Source organism: Chiloscyllium punctatum, chromosome 15 (genome assembly GCF_047496795.1).
Source record: "Chiloscyllium punctatum isolate Juve2018m chromosome 15, sChiPun1.3, whole genome shotgun sequence".
Taxonomy (NCBI): domain Eukaryota; kingdom Metazoa; phylum Chordata; class Chondrichthyes; order Orectolobiformes; family Hemiscylliidae; genus Chiloscyllium; species Chiloscyllium punctatum.
In genome coordinates this window covers 63,176,951-63,198,555 of record NC_092753.1, presented here as the reverse complement: position 1 = coordinate 63,198,555, position 21,605 = coordinate 63,176,951, and the positions used below count along the sequence as shown (strand labels likewise).

Genomic DNA, 21,605 nt, shown 5'->3' with positions numbered 1-21,605 from the left:
TTGGGTGCAATCTTGTGTCATTTCACTCCAAGTTTTATGTTTTTCACAAGTAGCATGGCAATCCTTTTGCCAGTGAGTTGTGGGATGCCAATTGACAGCCATTATTGCTTTTAAATGCCCTGTTAATTCCAGAACTCAGCTCATTAATATTCCGACTCCCAACTTACCAAACTTGCCAATCAACTAGACATTGGGACAACTTGACAAGGAAACCAGAGCAAACACCTGTGGATTCAGCTCAGTGCTTGCTCCATACATTCCATGTCGGACACATGGGAACAACACCGTCATGGATATAGCCACACGCACCCCACATCCACAGATACTGGCATTTGACATGTGTCAGCCTCTAAGGACCCGAATGACACATCTCCAATTCACTTACAGGACACTCTTCCACTTCAATGCATCTCAGTCTGCAACAATAACTTTCATTATAATGCTGCAACAAGGACACTATATTCTCAGGGACACACATTGCTCATGGACTGGACCAGAATGCATCTCCAGGGTCTTTGCTCACTGTCATAGCACTTACTCACTCTGAACCTACCTGGATTTTTACAGCATTCCTACCTTGCATTGCCTTGCTTTGCCTTTTTGCACTTTACCCCCTCAGCCAGCAATGCCTGACTCTTTTTCTGCTATCTTGCCTTGCGATTTAGCACAGATACAATGCAAGGAAGCTTGTCATAGTTGTACCTTCCGAGTCAAATCAAGGAGGATAGCTTTCATACAGCAGTTCCTGGCACAAAATTAAAGACAGCCCCTGATAGCAGTCTAGACCCTGCTTGGGTGGTCAAAGTCTGGCGTGAGGAGTCAAATGGGGTGAGGAGTCGAATGACAGGCAGCGCACCACCTATCTTGATTTTCTCTGTCCTAATGTGGGCTGTTTTCCTCCTGGAATGAGAGATCATGGGTATTATGGAAGACAAAGTTGGATGGCGCAGCCATTACGTTTGGTGCATGTAAGGAGGGATTCTGTGTGAGTGAGTTGGCAGCGCAGGGGACATGCAGGCAGGATTAGTGATGTTTGGGGTTGAGGTGGAAGAAAGTGGGGAAGATGGTGCAGGCATTAATGAGAATGGTAGAGCATGAGCCTTGGTGGGAGGTGGATGCAGTAACAGATGAGTGTGATGTATTGGAGAGACGATGAAGGCAATTAAGGAGAAGGACCTTAAACTTCCTAAATTGCTGTGCATTCCTCCAGCTGGCTGAGAGTGCTTTAGTCCAGATGACAAGCTCAGACTAGGCTGGCATTGTCTGGTGTTATGGTGCCCACTGTTGATCTTGGCAAAACCGTCCCTGCAATGTATGTTAACCCATCTAACAGAATTTCCAGGCACCTGCCGGCACATCAGGATAAATACCAGGATTTTAAAGATGCTGTGGCTGCAAGGGATTCTCGTCAATTCCAGGTTGTCGGATGAGTGTCATGTTGAACTGGGAATGGTGCATGGTAAGATGGTATGAAAACTGGATGTGAGAGAGTCATGGGCTGTGATAGGCAATTAATGAGGTGATTTGGGTAAAATATGGAGAGAAACCCTACTAGACCACATGATGTTGAACCCTTCAAAAAAACTCAAAGCAAGTGTATGCAGCCGAATAAAAGCATAAGATTCTGCTCCTTGTTCTTTAACAAGAGAAGAAATAGTAATGTTTTGGGCATTAATAGTTTGTTGTTTATTAGGATCCCAAACATCACTTACCTCATTCCAAAAGCTCTGATTCGGTTTATTTTTAAAACCAAACACATTTATCTAAATATAAATGTGACCTCTTGATGAGCTGAGCATGTGCAGTATTCAGATCTAAGCAGGGACGACAAAACTGAACAACAATATTTTTCTAAAAGTAAGTTTGCTTTTGTTTCCAGCCTTACATTAACTTTTTGTTGCATTTTTCTATTGTAAAGACTTATGGATATGTGTGCTGCATATTAAATTAATCATTCAGCAAAAGCGCTCAATACTCATTGAATATTATTAGAGCAATTAGATCTTGTGATCCAGAAAACACAACTTGATACTTAATAGTGTACAAAATCCTTGTCAAGTAAAATCTTCATGCTGGTGCAACTATATTTGAAAAATACAGAGATTTTAATGGTATTGCTCATGCTATAGAATGCCCTTTTTCGAATAAATACTTATAACATTTTTAGTTGCATTTCTAATGAAATCAACAGGACATAAAGGAGTAACATATTTACTGATTTTCTTAACACTTACAAAAGTTTAATTTTAAGATGATTTAAGAAGAATGAAACCATATGGGTCAGTTCGTGTCTCATAGATTAAAACTTTTTTTTACTGCAGTGTCTTGTGTGATGGAATAAATCTATAAGAATTTCAAATAGCCCTTCAAATATGTTTAGAGAGACTGACAAGAAGTGATTAAAATGTTGCATTTAACAAATAAACAGAAATCCTGCATGATTCTTGGAGTTTGATTAAAACCAAAATGGCCTTGCTTTCAACACTGAAGAAAGAAATTTAGTATATTACTAAAAATGATCAGTATTGAATAGTCTCACTGACCACAAGCAGTGTGTACCATAAAACCAGTAAATGCTGGAAGTGCTTAGTCAGTCTGACAGCATTTGTGGACAAAGACACAGTTAACGTGTCAGGCTGATGACCTTTTCAAGGTTATCAATCTGAATAATTAAACTTGGTTTCACTCTCCATGAGCTAAGCATTTCCAGTATTTTTTATTTATGTCATCAGCAGCATTTTGCAGCAGTATCACAAGCTAGATGTTTTGATTATCTCTGTGCGATTTGAAATGCCAGCCTGGGGATTTCTTCAGGAGCACAATTGGGAAAACATCACAATACCCTGCCAATATGAGCATAAATTGTACTAAATTATTATTAAATTAAATTAAATTCCTAATATTATTAGTAAACTCTGAACATATTTCAATGCCACTAATTGGAAACTTGTCAATTTTGGGTGACAGAAATTGTTTCCTGCTGCAGGATTAAAATTTCTGTAGTGATTTGAAGGGAATTTAGGGTGAGGTTGCCTAGTTGGGATACGTTTTCTCTTTTGGCATCCAGGCAACTGAGGCTGGGATACAGAGAAGTGCATCTCATACCTCAACTCGTAAAACTGGAATTATGAATTTTACTTTCCTGCAGATCATTAACAATGTATTTATGGTCTACATGAGTATGTGAGTAAAAGAAGGACTGTCTCAGTTTCTTGTTTCTGGTCTGTATATTGGCAGATGGATGCTGTGTGCCTTTTGTATTGCCTGAGCAGCCTATCTATTCTCCAGCAGAAGAATAGTGGAGGTTAAAGAAAGACACTACAATCACAATGGGATTTCATCAGAATTAAGGAACATAACTTGAGTAGGGTTGAAGATAGATGGTAATCAAGTGTCAGATGTTAGGGCTTTTGTGGTACAATAGTACTATCTTTATCTTGAGCCAGGAGGCTTGCATACAAATCCCATCTGCTTCACAGGTGCTTAATAACATCATTGAACAGGTTGATTAGGAAAATATCTATAACTCATTTCCAAGAAGTCTCTCTCATCTGCTTTATTTGCCTGCATTTGAAGTACGCTAGACTTCCCATGACTCTGAATATAGCCTACGTTAATAATAGTCTGAAGATACCTGATCTCATCTGATCTCAGAAGCTGATCACAATCAGGTTTCATTCGTAGTTAGATAGGAGCCTGCTGGGAATACCAAGTAAAGCAGTCTTTATCTAATCAAAGGCTCATTGTTCCAGTGGTAGTGTCCTTACCCCTGAGCCAAGAGGCCAGGGTTCAAATTCCACCTGCTCCAGAGGTGTGTACTCACATCTCTGAAAATGTTGATTTAAGAAATATCTACAGTGGAAGTGTCCCTACCTCTGGGTCAGAAGGTCCAGGACCTCCCTCCCTTGGAGATATACATTAACCTTTCTCACCCAGAGGATAAACCATCATAAATTCTTTTCAGTTGTGAATTATTTTATGAGATTTTAAGTGTTTAATTTTAGGTTTAATTTATCTTCTGACATCCCTTCTGCCTCTTTGTATCTCTCTTTCAATGTAACTTTAACTTTTTATTGCTCTGTTATTCATTTATTCCAATTCATCACATTTCAGTTCTTCCACTCAATCCACAAATTTCCTTGGTGAAGATGACTCACTGTTTGTTCCATTGTTCATCCTGATCCTTCATGTCTTTCTTCCCTTATTGCATTGTTTGTAGAAAAACTGTGTTAAATTCTACAAATGCTGGAAGCAGCCTGTGGAATGGGCCTTTCCATCAAAATCTATTATTTCTACTTATTTTTCTTTCCTTGATTGCTTTTCTCTTTGACTTGTATCTTTTCTTACAATATTATTTTAACACTTACTCTCATGCTTTATTATTTCCACATGACCTCACCTTGCTCATTTTCTCCCTTTCATTAATAACTTGCATCCACAGTCATTTTATCATGATCTCTCTTTTGTCTTCCTCATGATCTAGCTTTCTTATTCTTCTATGCTGTCTAATTTTCTGTCCCTAATTCACATAAATTCTTCTTATTCTAATTTATTTTCATGGTGATTCCCCCTTTCTCTCTGTTTCTCTTCATTCTTTATTTCTATTACCTTCGTACTCTATGTTGCAATTCTTACTGTTTCTTTAATTTCATATTCTCTCAGTCTTTCTTTCCACATTCCTATTATTTATTATTTGTATTTCCTTGTTTTCTTTTAGATTAGATTTCCTAAAGAATGGAAACAGGCCCTTCGGCCCAACTGACCCTCCGAAGAGTAACCCACCCAGACCCATTCCCCTACTCGATACTTAGCTCACTAGCTAATGCACCTGATTAATGCACCTGACACTGTGGGCAATTTATCATGGCCAATTCACCTAACCAGCACATCTTTGGATTTTCATTTTCATGCTCTTCTGATTCTGACTCATTATTTTCCTCCTCCTCTTTCATTCTATTTTTGTGCTTATAGTTTTTCTCTTGCTCTCATTTTCCTTTCCATTTGTATTTATCATTATTTAAACTTTTACTCTTTTAAACTTGGTTAATTTTATTTTCTTTCATTCAATTTCTTTCATTCTTGTTCTCTGATCATTAACCTCCATATTAACTTCCCATGACAAATGGGAGAGAGTTGGAGGTGGAGGATATATAATCAAATGTGCAAAAAAAGTCCTAACTTACTGCACCTTTTATTGACGACAGGTAGCTACTGTAAATATATTTTCTTAGCTGGGAATCTGGTACGCGAGGTCATGGTTACAGAAGAAGGGTTGATTATTTTGCACTGCAGTGAAATGAAAATTCTTTACTCAAATGGATGTGAATCTTTGGAATTCCCTATTGTTGATGCTCAGCTATTGAACATATTCAAAACAGGAGTTTATTTTTAAATACTAAGGTCATTATGAGTAATAAGGATTGTGCAGGGAGATGGACTTGAGATGGAATATCAACCTCAATCTTGCTGTATGGCAGAGCTGGTTCAAAGAGTAAAATATCCTACTCCAGTTTCTAATTTCTATGTTCTTTTTCTTTAAAGGCAAATGCAATTCATCCCAGATTGTCAGTATGCAATTTCTATTCACTATAGGAACATAAAACCAAATCCAGTCTAATCAGGTGAGATATACCTTTCCTCTTTTACAAATTTCACAGTTCCTTTCAGACAAATGAAATACAGACAAATAGACAAATTAATGTCTACCAAAAATTGCTCAAATTCAGTAGTCATTAGCTGTATTATGAGGATAGAATTTCACAAATTGACACACCCCATTGTTGGTGTTGATGTTGAGTCAAATTACCAGAAAAATATTGTGATACACAGAATTGAATCTACTACTCATACTTGACCTCTGGGTGATTGGTACTGAGGTTCGAATGAATATAAATGAAAAATGCAATTCCTTACACTTCATCCCATCACACAAATTACGATTTGTTTCTATTCATTCACAGTGCACCTAACTCCATTTACTGAGATCACTGCATGATGTTCTGTGTATGTTATAAAGCATACCTCATTCAACTGATGCTCGATAAGCTGGATTTTTAAAAAAAATTGAAACTTATTGGACATAACATTTCTTAATTGATATGTAATGTAATTGTTTTTATTCTTTCAGTGGGGAAGAAAGAAGATTAGTCAAAATGGTAAGAATTTGAATATGAACTTCACAGTCACTGGCAGTAACATGTAGTACTAAGCTCTTAGTTCATAGTTAATGCAGATTTATCTTCAGATAGAAATTATTATTTGAATTTCCCAATACCTGCCCAAATCACTGTAGTTGTTATTGACCTTATCATTAAAGTATAACCTTGATCCCTCACTCTATTTTTCTCTCTTCTCCTCTTTTGAGCACCTTCATGGCTCTCTTTGAAAATTCTCATTCTTTACAGTGAGCTCAGAGTTTGTCACTGAACTGGAATTCTGAGCTTACTTTCTCATTATTTGATGTTTCTTTTACTTTCCTAGGCAGGCATATCTTCTAGCATCAGAGATAATTGTCAAAGCACTGCAAGCCTGTGATAGTGTTATTAACATGTTGCCACCACAGAGACAAATAAATAGCTGATTGGAGAAAGATAAGTTCCTCTCCTCTTAGCCTCACTGCTATCGTACAAACTTATGGGTCATTATGTCAGGGTTGTGTTTTCTGACTTATGCAAAATTGTGAACTAGTTAGAGCAATTCATCATTTCGTTTTTCCACAGATCAGATCCTCTGAGGAATGCTAATGAGCTAAAAGTTATTGGGCATAATTTAGTAGAAAGGGTATAATGACTGCATGTGTAAGTGAGTGTGGTGGGTTGGGTGTTGCACAAATCCTAAATTTAAGGGATATAAAAGGGACCTGAGAGATTCCTACTACCGAGTCACTTCAATCTCTTTGGTATCTGTTCATTGAAAAACATTAAAAGATTTATAAAGCTCCACTTAATTAAAAATATTTTAAATGACGTACAAGGTTTCTATGACATTTATTCTATTCTAGCAAGTTTGGAATACATCTGACCTCACTCTGCTTGTAATATCTCCTATGCCTCAAAGTTTAACTCGGATCATTTGAAACTTTTTGGCCTCCATGATTGTTTAACATCTGAAAGAATTGATACGTCTGCCCTGTATCAAATTTAAAATTTACCTTTCTTGCCATTAACTATGATGTCTGCACACTAGAATTTGTCTTGGTGCTTTGAAAATTCAATGTGCCTGAACTACATTGCCCAAGAATAATTCATCCTGGTACTCAGTGTCCTCTAATATCTAGGCACTTGAAATTTCTGTGGTCTGTTTTCCCTCTTTCTGTGCTGCCAATGCAACTCTGCACTGGTATTAGCAATCATGACCCTCTGATACTGGCTAGGCCTGGATTTTCCTAATGTGGTCTCTCAATCATATTCTATAGTTCACACACTTTCTACTGGACAACCTTCTGAATGCTTGTTTCTTCCCAATTCCAATAAAAAAACTTCAACTAATTGTAGTGTTTTACTTGGTTTAGCTGATTAATTTCCTTGTTGCTCAGCCCATTTTTAGTTGTGGGATTTTTCCTGTTCTTTTTCAATATTTCTGCGGGTTAATTCTTTTTATGGTCCAGTGACTAAGTGAATATGTGCTTTGATCTTAATGTCCATTGCTTATTGCTACTTGACTCTAATGAGCTTCGTTTCAGGTTTCTCCTCCACCTCTATGTTAGGCTGACTGGGCTGGCATCATTCACCTGCAACACTGTGTTGTCTTTGGGTATCAGTTCAGATACTGCTTACCTCTTACCTCTTGCCTTAGGGGTATAGTCATTGTTCAACACCATGTAGTATGATCAGGTCTATACTACAAGAAGTGAAACTTATAGATTTTATTAAACATAACAGATGGTAAGAGAGGACAAATCTGGAGTCTTACAGACTCAGGTTCCGATTCCAAATGATCTTGCATCACTCTGACTTATGCATACCCTCAGTGGCTCTTCTTAGAGTAAAACCATAGTTAATTCTTTATGTCATATTATATAGATATGAATTCATAATTCTAGTCTGATTTTGAGCATGTACAAAATATACAACATACACCTTACAGTAATATGCAAGTGCATCAAGTAAACCAATGCAATTAAAGCAGGATGTTTTTGCTTCTATAGATCAGGAATAGAAATACGACTTCTCGACTGCACAAACACTGTGAAAAATGTTATAATCGGCACTGCAAAAAGACTTTTGAACCTACTGTTTCCTGTTTGGTTATCAGTTGCTCTTCCAAGTGTGGTGCTGTCTTTCACCAGTGTAAAGAGGATGAACATACACTACTATGTCCACAGGAACAAGTACCTTGCCTGAATTCAGCCTTTGGTTGTCCCTTCATTATGGCACGCCAGAAACTTTCCAAGCATCTTTATGTTTGTCCTGCCAGCATTGTGTGTTGCTCAATGCAATGGAATCGCTGGCCAGCTAATGAAGATGACATTGCATTAAATAAAAATGCTGTAAAAGATTCCTTGAATCCTGAAGACTTAGACTTCAGCACCGCAATGACAGATCAGAGGATTCTTTTCAATTCAGTGAAGTTGGCTGAACTATTCCCTGAGATGGCTGAACCTGTTGATGAAAATAAGTTAAATTTGAATGAGGAAGGGGCAGTGGGAGAACAACAAGTCAATTATGCAACTTTAGATGGGAATTTCAATGAAGCAGGTAAAGTCTGTGCAGATGTGGCAGAAATGGCTGAACCTACTCAAGAAGAACAAATGGCTATTGCAGAATCCAATGAACTCGAATATTTGTCTATGTATTCTACTTGGGAGCATATTTTCAGTAAGGATAAAGGATGTGCCTCTGAAGAAAAAGCCACAAAAGCTGAAGCCAAGCAAAAGAGTGAAAAGTCATTAGTTTGCGAAAGTAACAAAAGTCTACATGAAAATAAAATGAATATACCCCCAGATCCAGCTTTGTTAGCATCAGTTGAAAAGACAGGTGAAGCTCCTTGGCAGGAAGGTGTTCTAGAAAGGCTAGAAACTCAAATGGATAGAAAACACTTCAATATGTACTTGGTTCATCATGGCAGTATGCTTATTCGGTTTGGCCAGATGAGTGCATGTACACCCAAAGAAAGAGACTTTGTTTATGGGAAACTGGAGGCTCAGACAGTTAGAACTGTCAACACTTTTAAAGTGCCTACCAGTTATCGTGCCAAGCGTGGACATGTTGGAGAAACATTGTCAAGTAAGGTCAAAAAGGAGAACAAAGCTGTGGACACTTCTGACCTGGACACAGAGGATCATTATAATGATGAAGTTACTATTTCATTACTTACTTATTTGGAAAAAGTTTTAAAAGGCCACATTATATCAGAAAGAAAAGTCACTGATGGGCTGACCATTGATTTTGCGACTCAGACATATTCTTTCCCCTCCTCTCCTTTTAGCCATGATGTAACTTTGGCTGATGTAGCAGCACACAAAGAATCTTGTCTATATCTGCAACTCCAGATGGAGTGTATCACAAAACGATACAACAATGCCTTTACATTTATGTGCCACCATTTCTTCAGGAGAGATGAGTTTTCATCACATTTCAGGAATGTGCATGCTGATATTCAGTCAGGCCTGAATGGCTGGATGCTACAGAGATGTCCTCTTGCTTATCTTGGCTGTTCCTACTCACAACTGAGATTTTGCCCTTCCAGTCAGAAGGCTAAAGTGATCTACAATCAACATCAAAGTACGTTTGCAGTCAAACCAGACATTCCTGCAGTTCTGTGTCAGCACAGTCACAGGGATCCAAAAATATGGAAAAGTAGGAAAAGTGGGCTCAGCTTGAGCAGTCTTCCATATGAGATACTGAGGTACATTGCAAGTTTCTTGGACAGCTATAGCCTAGCACAACTGTCCCAAGTATCTGTATTGATGAATGCAATCTCTTCCACTTTACTGCAAGAGCATGGCATGGTCTTTCTTGTCTGGGAAAAGAAGAGTTACTCACATGGAAGCTTCTCTTGGCGAGCTCGAAAACGGGCAAGTATATTTCTTCATCTTGTTCATTTAAAAATTTTTAAAGAAAAGTTTAACATGGCTTCTTTCCTGCTTCTGTGATGTTTAAATTGATGCCAGCAATTTATGTAATTAAACTTAATTCAGTGAAAAGTGAATAGAAACATGGAGAGTAGTGGGAGCTTTTAAGAATTCGAACAGTGGTGGTAATATTTTAAAAACCATTTTTTTTTCCATTCATGGGAATTATGATGACTAAAAGGAACAGTTAAGCTTGAGAAATGAATGTCACCCATTTCACTGGCCTCAACTAATTAAGCACAATGAGTTTACAACAGGTCTATCACATTATGGCAGCTTGTTCTGCAAACTTTCCATGTTAATGCCTTATCCCTTGATCAGCTCACTTATCAAACACATCCTGTCTCCTCATCTTGTTCACATACATAGCACTAGTGTGCTTAATAAACAGTCTAAGGCTTCCGTAATCACACTTGAATGTCATGAATAGCATTCCTTTTTAGCTATTGGAGACAAAAAATATATTTTATTTTTGCCATAAGTTACTATTCAAATGCATCAATAATGCAAAATAGCATTTTTAATTTTGAATGAAGTCAATTTTAATTAAATTTATTATAATGTGATTTTTAACAGTATATTATTTCTACAGAATTATTACTGACTAGTTTTAGTTTACTGTGCTGTCAATTCGCAAACCCAAAGCAAAATTGACAACCAACTCAAAGCTAATACACACAGTCTGTCTATTTTTAATTTAAATTTGCAAATGTATACAGAACAGCAGATGCTTCCTTCAAGAGTTTATCGCTCTGTGCTGCTATGCGAGAACATATTGGAAAGACAGCCTTTATCTGTGCTCAACAGTAGTTAGTCCAGAGAATTCTTCCCTGTTTGAACATGGTGGGGTCTTGGTTAGTAGCTAGATTAGTTTGTTTTCATTATTGATCAAGCAGAGGGCAGGAAATAATCAAAGGTCAAAAAAATTCAACTTCCGTAGCTGAGAAAGAAGTGTGACACAGATGTTGTGAAATTTTTGTGGGTATCTTCCAAACACCCTCTGGAAAATTTGTGAAAACACTAGGAAAATGGCATAAATGGCCATTTAAACTGATTTCCACAATTTCCAAGAAACTTCTCCTGAGTTATGAAAGCAGATCAAGGAAATCACACAGGAAATCTACCTCATGAAGAAGTCTTCTCTATCTTAAACTTAGAGGTGGGATATTGAAGTGATAGAAATATTACCACACAGCTTCACAAATTTGATATAAAAAATGCAGGTATGAAGAAACGTCACTTGCAAGAACACCAATACTTTAGTGTTGAAGCTTAGTAGAATGTTACAGCAGACAAGAAATTTCTAAATATTAGCATTTGCTACTTTATTGTATGGCCTGTATTTGCAAAACAATATCCCAGATTTCTAGGCTGGTGTTAATCGTGTAGCCTTTCCTTATTTTTCCTAATTTTTCCAACACTAATGGGTTTTTACAATCATAAATGCAACATATCCAGCAATACTGTGCCATTATATGATGTCACGGCAAATCATTTTATTTGTGGGCTACATTGCTGATAACTGAGAGGTTTATTCCACTTGTGCTTCCCTACGTGTCCTACATAGTCTCAAAATTCAGCACAAACATATGATGGTGTTCTCAATACCTCACAGTGTTAATGAAATTACCAAAAGTACTCATAAGCTAAAATGCCATGAAAATAAATATTATGGTTAACAAGAAAGTAAATTAGCCTTCAACAACAAAAACCTGACAATTTGGGGATTCCGCCACTAAAGCAATATGTTGACCTTCAGTTAGCTCAGTTCTACCAATGCCAGTTTAAAAATAACTATCCCTGATTGCACTGTTGCTTACTCTGAGAATAGCAACTCATGTGGCATTCAAATATTTCAGTCTGCTGACCACATACATTTTCTCAGCTTTTTTTATTTATGCCAATTGATAACAAAGCAGGAATAACTTGACTGATAATACATTGAACCATTTCAATATGGATAATTTGCATTGGAAGGGTTCACGTTATTAGAAGGAGCTTTGAGCAATTTATTCTGGCCTTGATTCTGGCATATTAAATGTTAAGGGGGAATTTAGAATAAAGATGCTGGGCCCCAACGACAATGAATAGCATTTTATTAGGAACCTGTATTTTGAAGCATGATATTGATTAGGGCATCAGGACCCATCATTATTAGAGAGAAAATTGGATATGGGCAATGAAATGAAGAAATCCAGTTGCTATCCAACTTAACTGCTTCCCCACGACCTGCTCAACACTGCTGATAATTTCAACTTTGAAATATGTTGGTGCTTGCTCACAAGGTACTAAGTAAATGCTTTAAAAATTTGAGGGCTTGTAAATTCAAGTGTGTAAATTCTGCAGTATTTCAACTGTTTCATTGTTAGTTTTAACGAAGCTATGTATCGATATTTTGACTGCCTTTTTTAAAAAATTGGATTGAGTTTCAAAAACTGCCATGTGGGATTTGGTCTGATGTAAATGATCAGTACAGGTCTTTGGTTTACTATTTCAGTAACACAATTATTATATCCCTCACTATTTTGTATTTGTCAAATTAACATATATACCCATAGTAAGGTTAGTGTTTCTGATGCTATTATTGACCATTCCTTTTGAGTTCCAGCCATTCCTTCAAGCTCTTAACAGTACAATTGTGGCTGCACTTTTGATGAGGAGTTTTCTTTCTTTGGAAGATATGAAAAACAATTAGTTAACTGCTAGCAGTGGGTTTGCTTGAACGTGTGAAAACAGTTTTGTTTTTGATTCAGTTACAATGTGTTCCTCCAGGATACCATGAGTATCTTAACTTGAAGCACAAACTGCAGCAAAATATTTCAGGAATTCATGGTATTGATTTTCCTCATGTAATCACATTTGCCTCATAGTGGGGAAGTGGTAATCTTGCCAGAAGACTGTTAACTTTTACTGCAACATGATTTTTATGATAGTGGGGAAAGTGGTATGCTGTAAACTAATTGTACAAGCTCTAGTCTTTCACTCAAGTCTAATATTCCGCCCATATAAAATGATGCTAGCATTAGTGGCAACTTGTTTTGACTATATGCCAATGCTAAACCTTGAGGGTAGGGTTTCTGCTGCAGACCCAATTGAAAATTGAAGTTAAAATAGTACTTGTAAAGTCAAGCTTATTTTTTCTATAAAAATCATTTGCATTATCACAAGTTGAAGAAAAATCCCTATGTAGTGCTTCCTTGACATAAACATTGTAATATAACATTGGGGAGGAATCAATCTTGACAAATCTCGATAAATATAATAGTTTCTTTTCTCAAAAACATCCTTGAAATAGTTAAGACTGATGATGTAGTGTTATTTTATTAAGAAAGCTGAAAAGACTTTATCACCAAAAATTAGCACTTTTAATAGGAATCCAGTCCTCTAAAAACCAAAAGAGCTGTGGATGCTGGCAATCAGAAACAAGCACAGAAATTTCCAGAAAAACTCAGCAAACCTGGCATCATCTGTGTAGAGAAAGCAGAGTTAACTTTTTGGGTCTAGTGACCCTTCTTCAGAACTGCATTAAGTTGAGTTCTGAAGAAGGGTCACTGGACCTGAATCTGCTTTCTCTCCACAGATGCTGCAAGACCTGCTGCGGTTTTCCAGAAATTTCTGTTTTTGTTCAGCCCTCAACTTATGCGCAAGAAGATTTGAAATCACTGTAAATGACTTAATAGAAAATCATACTGAACCACTTGCCAGTCTATCTAAGAAAATCAGCAGAATTTTCTCGCGTAGACTTAGTGGTTTGATGAGATCAGTAGGGTCTGATTTGGGTGAATTGAATCTTGAATTAGTATAAATGATCATGGAAAATGTAAGCATGAGTAGCTTTGAGTGTTTTTTTAAGATCACTGTTAAATTCCCTGATCTATTGAGATTCTTTAACCAATTCTGTCTGCATGGTTTGTGCTGAGATAGCAGAAGCAAGTGAGAACTGAAGCCTGTGGGCTGTACCTTAGTTAAATGGAAGGGACCCCCTCCTCTAGGGAATCCCATTTAGTTTTGTGCTCATTTCAAATGTAAAACTTCTATTAATTTTGCGCAGAGATTGAGGAAAAGGAATTCCACTTCAAATTATGTGAAAAAAGTCATATTAGTTTGCACCCCTTTAACTCATACAATTTGCGTTTGTAAGTTGAACCTTATACCCAAGGAGCATTGGTAAATCTGAATTAGTAAGATTCTGACCCTTTCCTTTTATTACAGAGGTGGCAGTTCAGCTCTGTCTTCTCTACTGTCGACAGTTGGAGGTTTAATGATAACCCCAGTATCGCAGAACATCTGAAAACCTGTCCATACTATGTGACAGAGAGTAAATCAAAGCCTGTCGCTCTCATCAGTATGTGCAAGTCTCCAGAATTGAAACAAGAGAAAAAGACCCTTGTTACAATGTTTAGTAAGAAGAAAAACGCAAACAGATTTTCCAACCTGATTGTATGAAGTTTTGATGTTTTAATCTTGATTTATTTCAACTGTTTTATTCAATGCTCTTAAGTAATAAGTACAAAGCATACAGCTTACACTTAGGGTGGTAAGGTCTTTGTATTTTAATTGTATTAAGATGCACTAATCTTTTTGAGTTGTGTTTTATTTGCCAAATAAGTTGAAGAGAGGAATGATAATTTTGTAGCAGGACACTATTTGACTGAAGGCTACAGCTCACATTTGTGTCACAAGGGAGGATGGAAGAAATGTATAAACCAGGACTTACATATGATCAGCATGTAACGTATTTGTAGGAATAAATAGGACATGGTAATAATCTACTTACATCAGGAATTTCTTTTTAAGGTCAGAATCTGATTATGATCAGATAATTTAATGTGAGAATGAAGTTTATTATTAGCATTGACATAGAACATGGAATGCAGTGGTAACGTCCAAAGGCTCAATGTGCTGCTGACAGAAGTTCAAACCTTATCACAGCAGCTAGTGGAATTTAAATTCAATGAATAACATCTTAAAATAAAAGCTAGTCTCAGGAATGGTAACCATGACATCATCATCAATTGTTGTAAAAACCTATTTAGTTCTCTAATGTCATTAAGGGAAGAAAATCTGCTGTCCTTACCCAGTCTGGCCTGCATTTGACACTAGATCTACAGGAATGTGGTTGATTTGCAACTGGCCTCTAAAGTGGCCAAGCAAGTCATTAAGTACATTTGAACTGAGGGATGCTGATCTTGCCAGTGATGCTACATCGCATGAAAGGAAATAAAAATAGGCTTTATCTGTGCTGCAGTTCTCACTGGAATAAGTTTTATTGGGGCTTTCTAAAGAGGTGAGATAACTCAATCAGATTTTTTCTCTCACACATCTTCTCGAGATTGTCTACAGAATATGATCCGAAGTTGAGGAACAAGACCCTTCCCCCGTATTTGACTCTGTTATTGACTTAGTACAGATATTTCTCCTATAACACCATAGTTGCATTCAGCAAAACCTTGCTTAATAGAAAATTGCTTAATGGAAATAATGGGGCCCATGGGAAATGTGGGTTGGGGCAGACCAGCAAAAATATCACTCACGATCACTTAAAAATCACCCAAAAGCCTAACAGAAAGTTTAGCACAGCCCAAGTGAATATTTAAATCATATTTATTAATGAAACAAAAATAAATTTAACAGATTACGTTGGAAAAATATTCTTAATGCAGGGACAGAGGGTCATCGTCATCACCACTTCAGGTGCAGTTGTGGTTGCAGAAGTGGATGGCGATGGTTGATTGTCTTCTGATTGTTTCTTGGGGGTTGGTTTAGATTGTGGGATAGACAGGTACAAGAACAAATTAGAAAGGCACATGCTATGTATAAGAGTAGTGCAGTTCTGCAGGAAATATACAGGGCATATACAGGAATTATACAATCATATTCTTGTCTCAGAGGGAGAGCAATGAACATTCATTAATTAAATTTTTGAGATGATGCCGCTCAAATGTATAGTACTGTACCTCTCACTTACTCTGATGGCAGCTCACATTGGAGCATGTGCAGAACAACGCAGAATCTTCGGCGTTGACATCGGTGCATGTGCAGAATGAATGGTGTGAAACGATCGCTGCTGGAATTGTGCTATTGTGAGCAGAGGTAAGTGTTCTCAAAAATACAGTTCCCTAATTCTTCAAAATCACATTTTATACGAGAGCTACCTGTATTGTAAATAGTGGCATTGCAAAGAGATAGAACACTTCTTGGTAAAGTGTCTGATGCATTGACAGGAAAGTAAAATAATTTTGCTCTTTAAGAGAAACTCATTTGTAAAACTGAGATATCAGGAGATGCCCTTCTAAGGTTGGAGGTAGAGTGTGGGATGGTGTGATATGGTTGGCAGTGTGGATTAATGTGTTTAAAAGGAATCTTTCTGAGCTTCAACTCCACACTCTACTTAATGTTAGAATCTTTCTTGAGACTGGAGAGAGAATGTCCATTCATAGAACATTTAGTTTTTGATTTGATTTCAGGAACTTTGAAAATGTTTAAATTAAATTAAAATTATGGGGTTGGGCATAAGCTGTGCTTTTCCATTTCTTCATAATGGTACACCACACAGGAGTCCTAGTGTGATGCCCATCAAACTTTTTTACATAAATGTTAGATTTTACAAGAAACAAATATAATTTAAAAATTGAGGGATTAGTGTTGTTGGTTAAGTCAAATACAACTAGAGCTGAAAGATCCTTTATATTCAATGTTACTTACAAGCTATTTGAGTATGCTAGTTGTGCTCATTTGATAGCACTCTAGCCTTAGAATTAGAATGCTATGAATTCAAGTCTTTCTCCAGGACTTGAAAATACAAATGAGGCTGATGCTGCACTGTGGTATTAGGGGTGTGCTGCACTGTCAGAGGTACAGTGAGTTGTTACAACACACTCCTTTGCACTGTCTCAGGTGGATGCAAAACTTCCCACAAAACTATTGAGAAGAGGTGGATAGGAGTAATCTCTGGTGTTCTGGTCAATATTATTGCACAAAAGCAGATGATCAGTTTGCAATTGTAAAATCAAAATACAGGGATGTGGGAAGCCTGGAATTAAAAAAAAAGAATATGCTGGATATACTCAGGAGGCCTGGCAGAATCTGCAGAGAGAGAAACAGGATTAATGTTTCAAGTCCAGTGACTCTTTGGAACTGAGTCATCGAACTCCAGATTTTTGAGGAAGTAACCAAAAAGATTGATGTGGGCAGAACGGTAAGTGTTGTCTACATGGACTTCAGTAAAACCTTTGACAAAGTTCCGTATGGTAGACTAATTAGTGAAATTAAACCACATTGGCTTCAGTGTGAGCTCGCCAATTGGGTACAAAATTGGCTTCATGGTAGAAGACAGACAATGGTGGTGGAGGGCTGTTTTTCGGACCAGAGGCCTGTGACCAGCGGTGTTCCACAGGGATCGGTACTGGGTCCACTTTGTTTATATAGGTGACAAACCAATGTGAATGAGAATATAGGAGGCATGATAACACCAAAATTGGCAGTATCGTGGACAGTGAAGCAGGTTATTTAAGATTACAAAGAGGTTTTGTTCTATGAGGTCAATGGGCTGAGGAGTGGAAGATGGAGTTTAATTTGGATAAATGTGAGGAATTATATTTTGGTGAAGCAAGCAAGGGCAGATCTTAGACAATTAGGTAAGGCTCTGGAAGTGTAGTAGAACAGAGACCTAAAGATTCAGGTGCATAATTCTTTTGAAATTTGTGTCACAGGTAGATGGGTGGTTAAGAAGGCATTTAGCATGCTTGCCTTCATTGCTCAGAGTATAGGAGTTGGGATGTCATGTTGAGGTTGTACAGGATATTGGTGAGGCCTCTTCTGGAGTACTGTTTGCAGTTCTGGACGCCCTGCTATAGGAAAGATATTATTAAATTGGGGAGGATTTAGAATAGATTTACCAGAATGTTGCCAGGATTGCAGGATTTCAGTTATAAAAATAGGCTGGATAGGCTGTGACCTTTTTCACTGGAGTGTAGGAGGTTGAGGTTTAAAAAATCAAGGAGGGCACAGATAAGGTGAAGAGCAAGAGTCTTTTCCTGGGGTGGGAGAGCTTCCAATTAGGGGGCATATTTTTAATTTTAGAGGAGACAGCTTTAAAAAGATCACAAGGGGCAACTATTTTACACAGAGTGGTTCGTCTGTGGAATGAAATGCCAGTGGAAGTGGTGGTTGCAGGTACAATATTTAAAAGACATTTGGAAAAATACATGAATGGGAAAAGTTTGGGGGGATATGGGCCAAACTCAGGCAAGTGGGACTGGTTTGGTTTGGGAGCGTGGTCAGCATGGACTAGTTGGGCTGAAGAGTCTGTTTCCATGCTGTATGACACAGGCACATGCATCTTTTAAAAGGGGCGAGTATTTGGGTACAATGGGAAGATAAAGTATATGAAGGTTAAAAAGTTCTTAGAGTTCTTGCTCGTGAGTGGCATCATTGAGTGCCTGGGAGAATTTCACCTGAGGATTGATTTGTAATGGCAATGAGACATGGCTGATGTTGCTGGTGACCAGGATTATTCATATTGCTCACTACTTCCTCTGGCAAAAAATAGACACACTCTGCCCATAGTGGGTGTGGTGGTGGTTAGTTTCTGTCACAGTTGTGCATTTGTGATTTGAATGAAGGTGAAAGGCAACAAGAGTAGTACTTCAGAGTGAGTTCCAGGATTAGCCTCTCAGTCCAGGTTTGCTCCTCTCCAAACCTTCATGTCCCTTTTTGCCTTGCAGTTACTATTAATCCCATCTGGCTTGAAACTTCCATGTTCCATGCCATCCATTTTATTTTAACATTTCTTCTCCCCACTTTATCCCCTGTGTCCTAGGCATACAATTTCATAATGTCAAACATATTTAAGCTGCTTTCCCCCATCAAAGCTGTCAATGATCCTGAAGCAAATTATGCCCTCCTACACTCTGTCTCCCACATTTTTATGCTGAGTTGTCTCTCTTCACAGATATTGTCCCCTCTGCATCCCAGTTCACTGCCTCCAATCCCAACTTATCTACTACAGCCGTGGCCTGGAGAAACCCCTTGATTTTCAGTGAACAGGCACCCCAGACTGACTGTGCCTTCAACCCTACTCCCCCAATGACTTGAAATGATAGCTCCCTGACTGACTTACTGCTAATCCCTAGGGCTGGTTGAACTTATTCTACAGGACTGACCATGGCCCACTCCCCAGGTTCTAATGAGTGGACCCCTGACCCTGCACATGCCAACTAGCCAAGCCAACTGACTATGTCTGAACCCCTGAACAGATATCAGATGATGTCCTTGACTGACTGTGCTAACATTACCTCAATGAAACTGCCCCCTTCACGTGAACAAGGACTGTCCCTTAGATGTTGAGACACTGTCATTTTGTTGAAACACATGCAGTGTGTTTGTTGTATATTGTGTTGGCACATACTGCAGATGTGACATGGTGCCATACAGCGACATATTCCCCCCATTTCAAAGGTCATTGCTGACAAACATGACAAGTTGCCTGGCTTCGTGTCTGTGCTAAATGGCAAGAGAAGACAGAAATTTTGTAGGGGTGTAGTTCTAAATGAGGGAGCAATGCACAAAAAGGCAAGTCAGAGATTGAGCATTCAATTGGCGCAAAGTGAGTGCTAAGGAAGTAACCTAAAAGCCTTGAGATACATTCTTGAGTAACATGGAGACAGAAAGTGGGTGCTCGCAACCTGTAGCCAACAGGTAACTGCTCTGATTTTCATGTTGGGAATTGTCATATCTAATTTCTCTCTGCTGCCTGGAAAAATGGCAATCAGTCTTATCAATGAAACAAGATTAGTTAATAATCAGATATTAATTCAGCTACTCGCTGGTACCAAGTGAGAAACCCAGCTAGCCATTAAAATCTTATGTAGAAAATGTGATTTTTTTTCCCTCAATATCAGCAATCCCATTTTTCATTCTCACCAATTTTTTTCCCCAAATATCTTATTTTGCATAAGATTTTCATGGCCTAAGAATATTCTGCGTGTTTTGTCAAAACTTTTGTTATTGTACTAATATTTATTTATATTTTCATTATTAATTCACGGAATGTGCGAATACCAAAACAAAGTAACATTTACATTGTATGAAAGGAGAGTGCTTTGATTCTGAAATGCTAATGGTATTGCCATGAAGTAACTGGTGCATTCTCCATACAATTTTCACAACACTTGGAAGGGAAAGGAAATACAACTCTTGACGCAGATACAGGTATTGTCATAGTGACTTGGTGTTCTTTGTCAGGGATGTGAAGCAACTCCCAGTCCACCTAAAGGAAAAGCTGAAACTCAATTTTTCATAATATCTTATTATAAGTTTTAATGATATTACTATTAAGATATTTACTCGTGCTAAACATTTACTGTAATTGAAAATTGAACTGTGAAGCTTTATAATTCAATTGTACAAATAAAGTCTTAGTACAGACAACATTTTGTTCATTTTTCATTAGTAATAGGGTAATGGAAGGTCTTGTCGTGAAGCAGGTAGCATGTTTAACTGAGGCAGAAGCTCTGGGTTTGAGGTGCATTCTAGAACTTTTTGACTATGGGAAAATGCATTCATAATGCAGTCAAACAGGATGATTATCATCTTATAAACCCTTACAATATGCCTATGATAGGCATTAAGAGCAGGAATGTCTCCTGGTCATCCATGTTTATGAGTAAAAGCTGAGAGACTTGGGTCTGTTCTCACTGGAAAGAAGAAGGCTAAGAGGGAATTTGATAGAGACATACAAGATGATCAGAGGATTAGACAGTGAAAGTCTTTTTCCTAGGATGATGACGTCACCTTGTACGAGGGGGCATAGCTACAAATTGAGGAGTGATGTTTTATTTTTGTGGCGTCACTCGAGGTACATACTTCGGTGATAGGTTAGCAACCTGTAAATCTAGCCATGGAAATGAACGTAACTATGTGCTCTGTCTACCCGTATGCCACTGGACATGGAAAGAAGAAAAGGTAATATTATTTTGTTGAGAAAGACTGTGGCATGTTTTTCTGAACTAGCACGTATATGCACGTGAGCAGGTTGATGGTTGCCATGGGAGAGCGGGGTCCAGCATCCTCAGGGGCTGCTGGGCAGGTACGTACATGTGCTCCTTGGATGCTGCCTGACTGGCTGCGCTTTTCCAGTACCACATTCTCGACTCAGGTACACACACCTGCAATGTTATCCTAGATATTGGCCCTCAGGAACGAAAAGGTATTTATTATTCTCAGGAAAACTGAAATTATTTGCTGTTTAATGACAGACTAACATTGCCAACTGTTTCACATAAAGAAACACTGTCAGATTAAGGTTGTACTTTTTCCATTTTTCATGAAAATATGCTCTTTTACTGAAGTGACCAAACTACCAGCAGAAACAGAGTTGAACTGGAACAATTGAGAATATTGCATTCAATCTGAGCCACAGCAGTTTTCTTAAGGATGGCAAATCATTAAAAGTAATTTCAAAGCAAGCTGAAGTTGGGAGTCAGTAAGTGAAGTGAATCAAGAATAAATCCAATTGAAATACTCATACCAA

At 37.8% G+C, this 21,605-nt stretch overlaps 1 protein-coding gene across 2 annotated transcripts; it reads left to right on the top strand.

Moving 5' to 3' along the window:
• The first annotated feature begins 1,809 nt into the window (after positions 1–1,809).
• On the top strand, positions 1,810–20,872 carry LOC140486321 (F-box only protein 40-like). 2 transcript variants are annotated; one of them, XM_072585295.1, is made up of 5 exons: positions 1,810–1,857; positions 5,542–5,621; positions 6,128–6,155; positions 8,147–10,015; positions 14,285–20,872. In XM_072585295.1, the coding sequence occupies exons 3-5, from the start codon at positions 6,153–6,155 to the stop codon at positions 14,516–14,518; spliced, it is 2,106 nt and encodes a 701-aa protein (XP_072441396.1). In that variant the 5' UTR covers positions 1,810–1,857; positions 5,542–5,621; positions 6,128–6,152; the 3' UTR covers positions 14,519–20,872. The 2 variants fall into 2 exon arrangements, with proteins under 2 accessions (XP_072441396.1, XP_072441398.1); XM_072585297.1 differs by lacking the exon at positions 5,542–5,621 and having other exon boundaries at positions 1,826–1,857.
• Positions 20,873–21,605: the final 733 nt, after the last annotated feature.

Excerpts from the sequence above, each read along its gene's own strand:
- LOC140486321 (XM_072585295.1), top strand. Across the intron at positions 10,016-14,284 it reads CTTGGCGAGCTCGAAAACGG|AGGTGGCAGTTCAGCTCTGT; the intron begins GCAAGTATATTT and ends CTTTTATTACAG.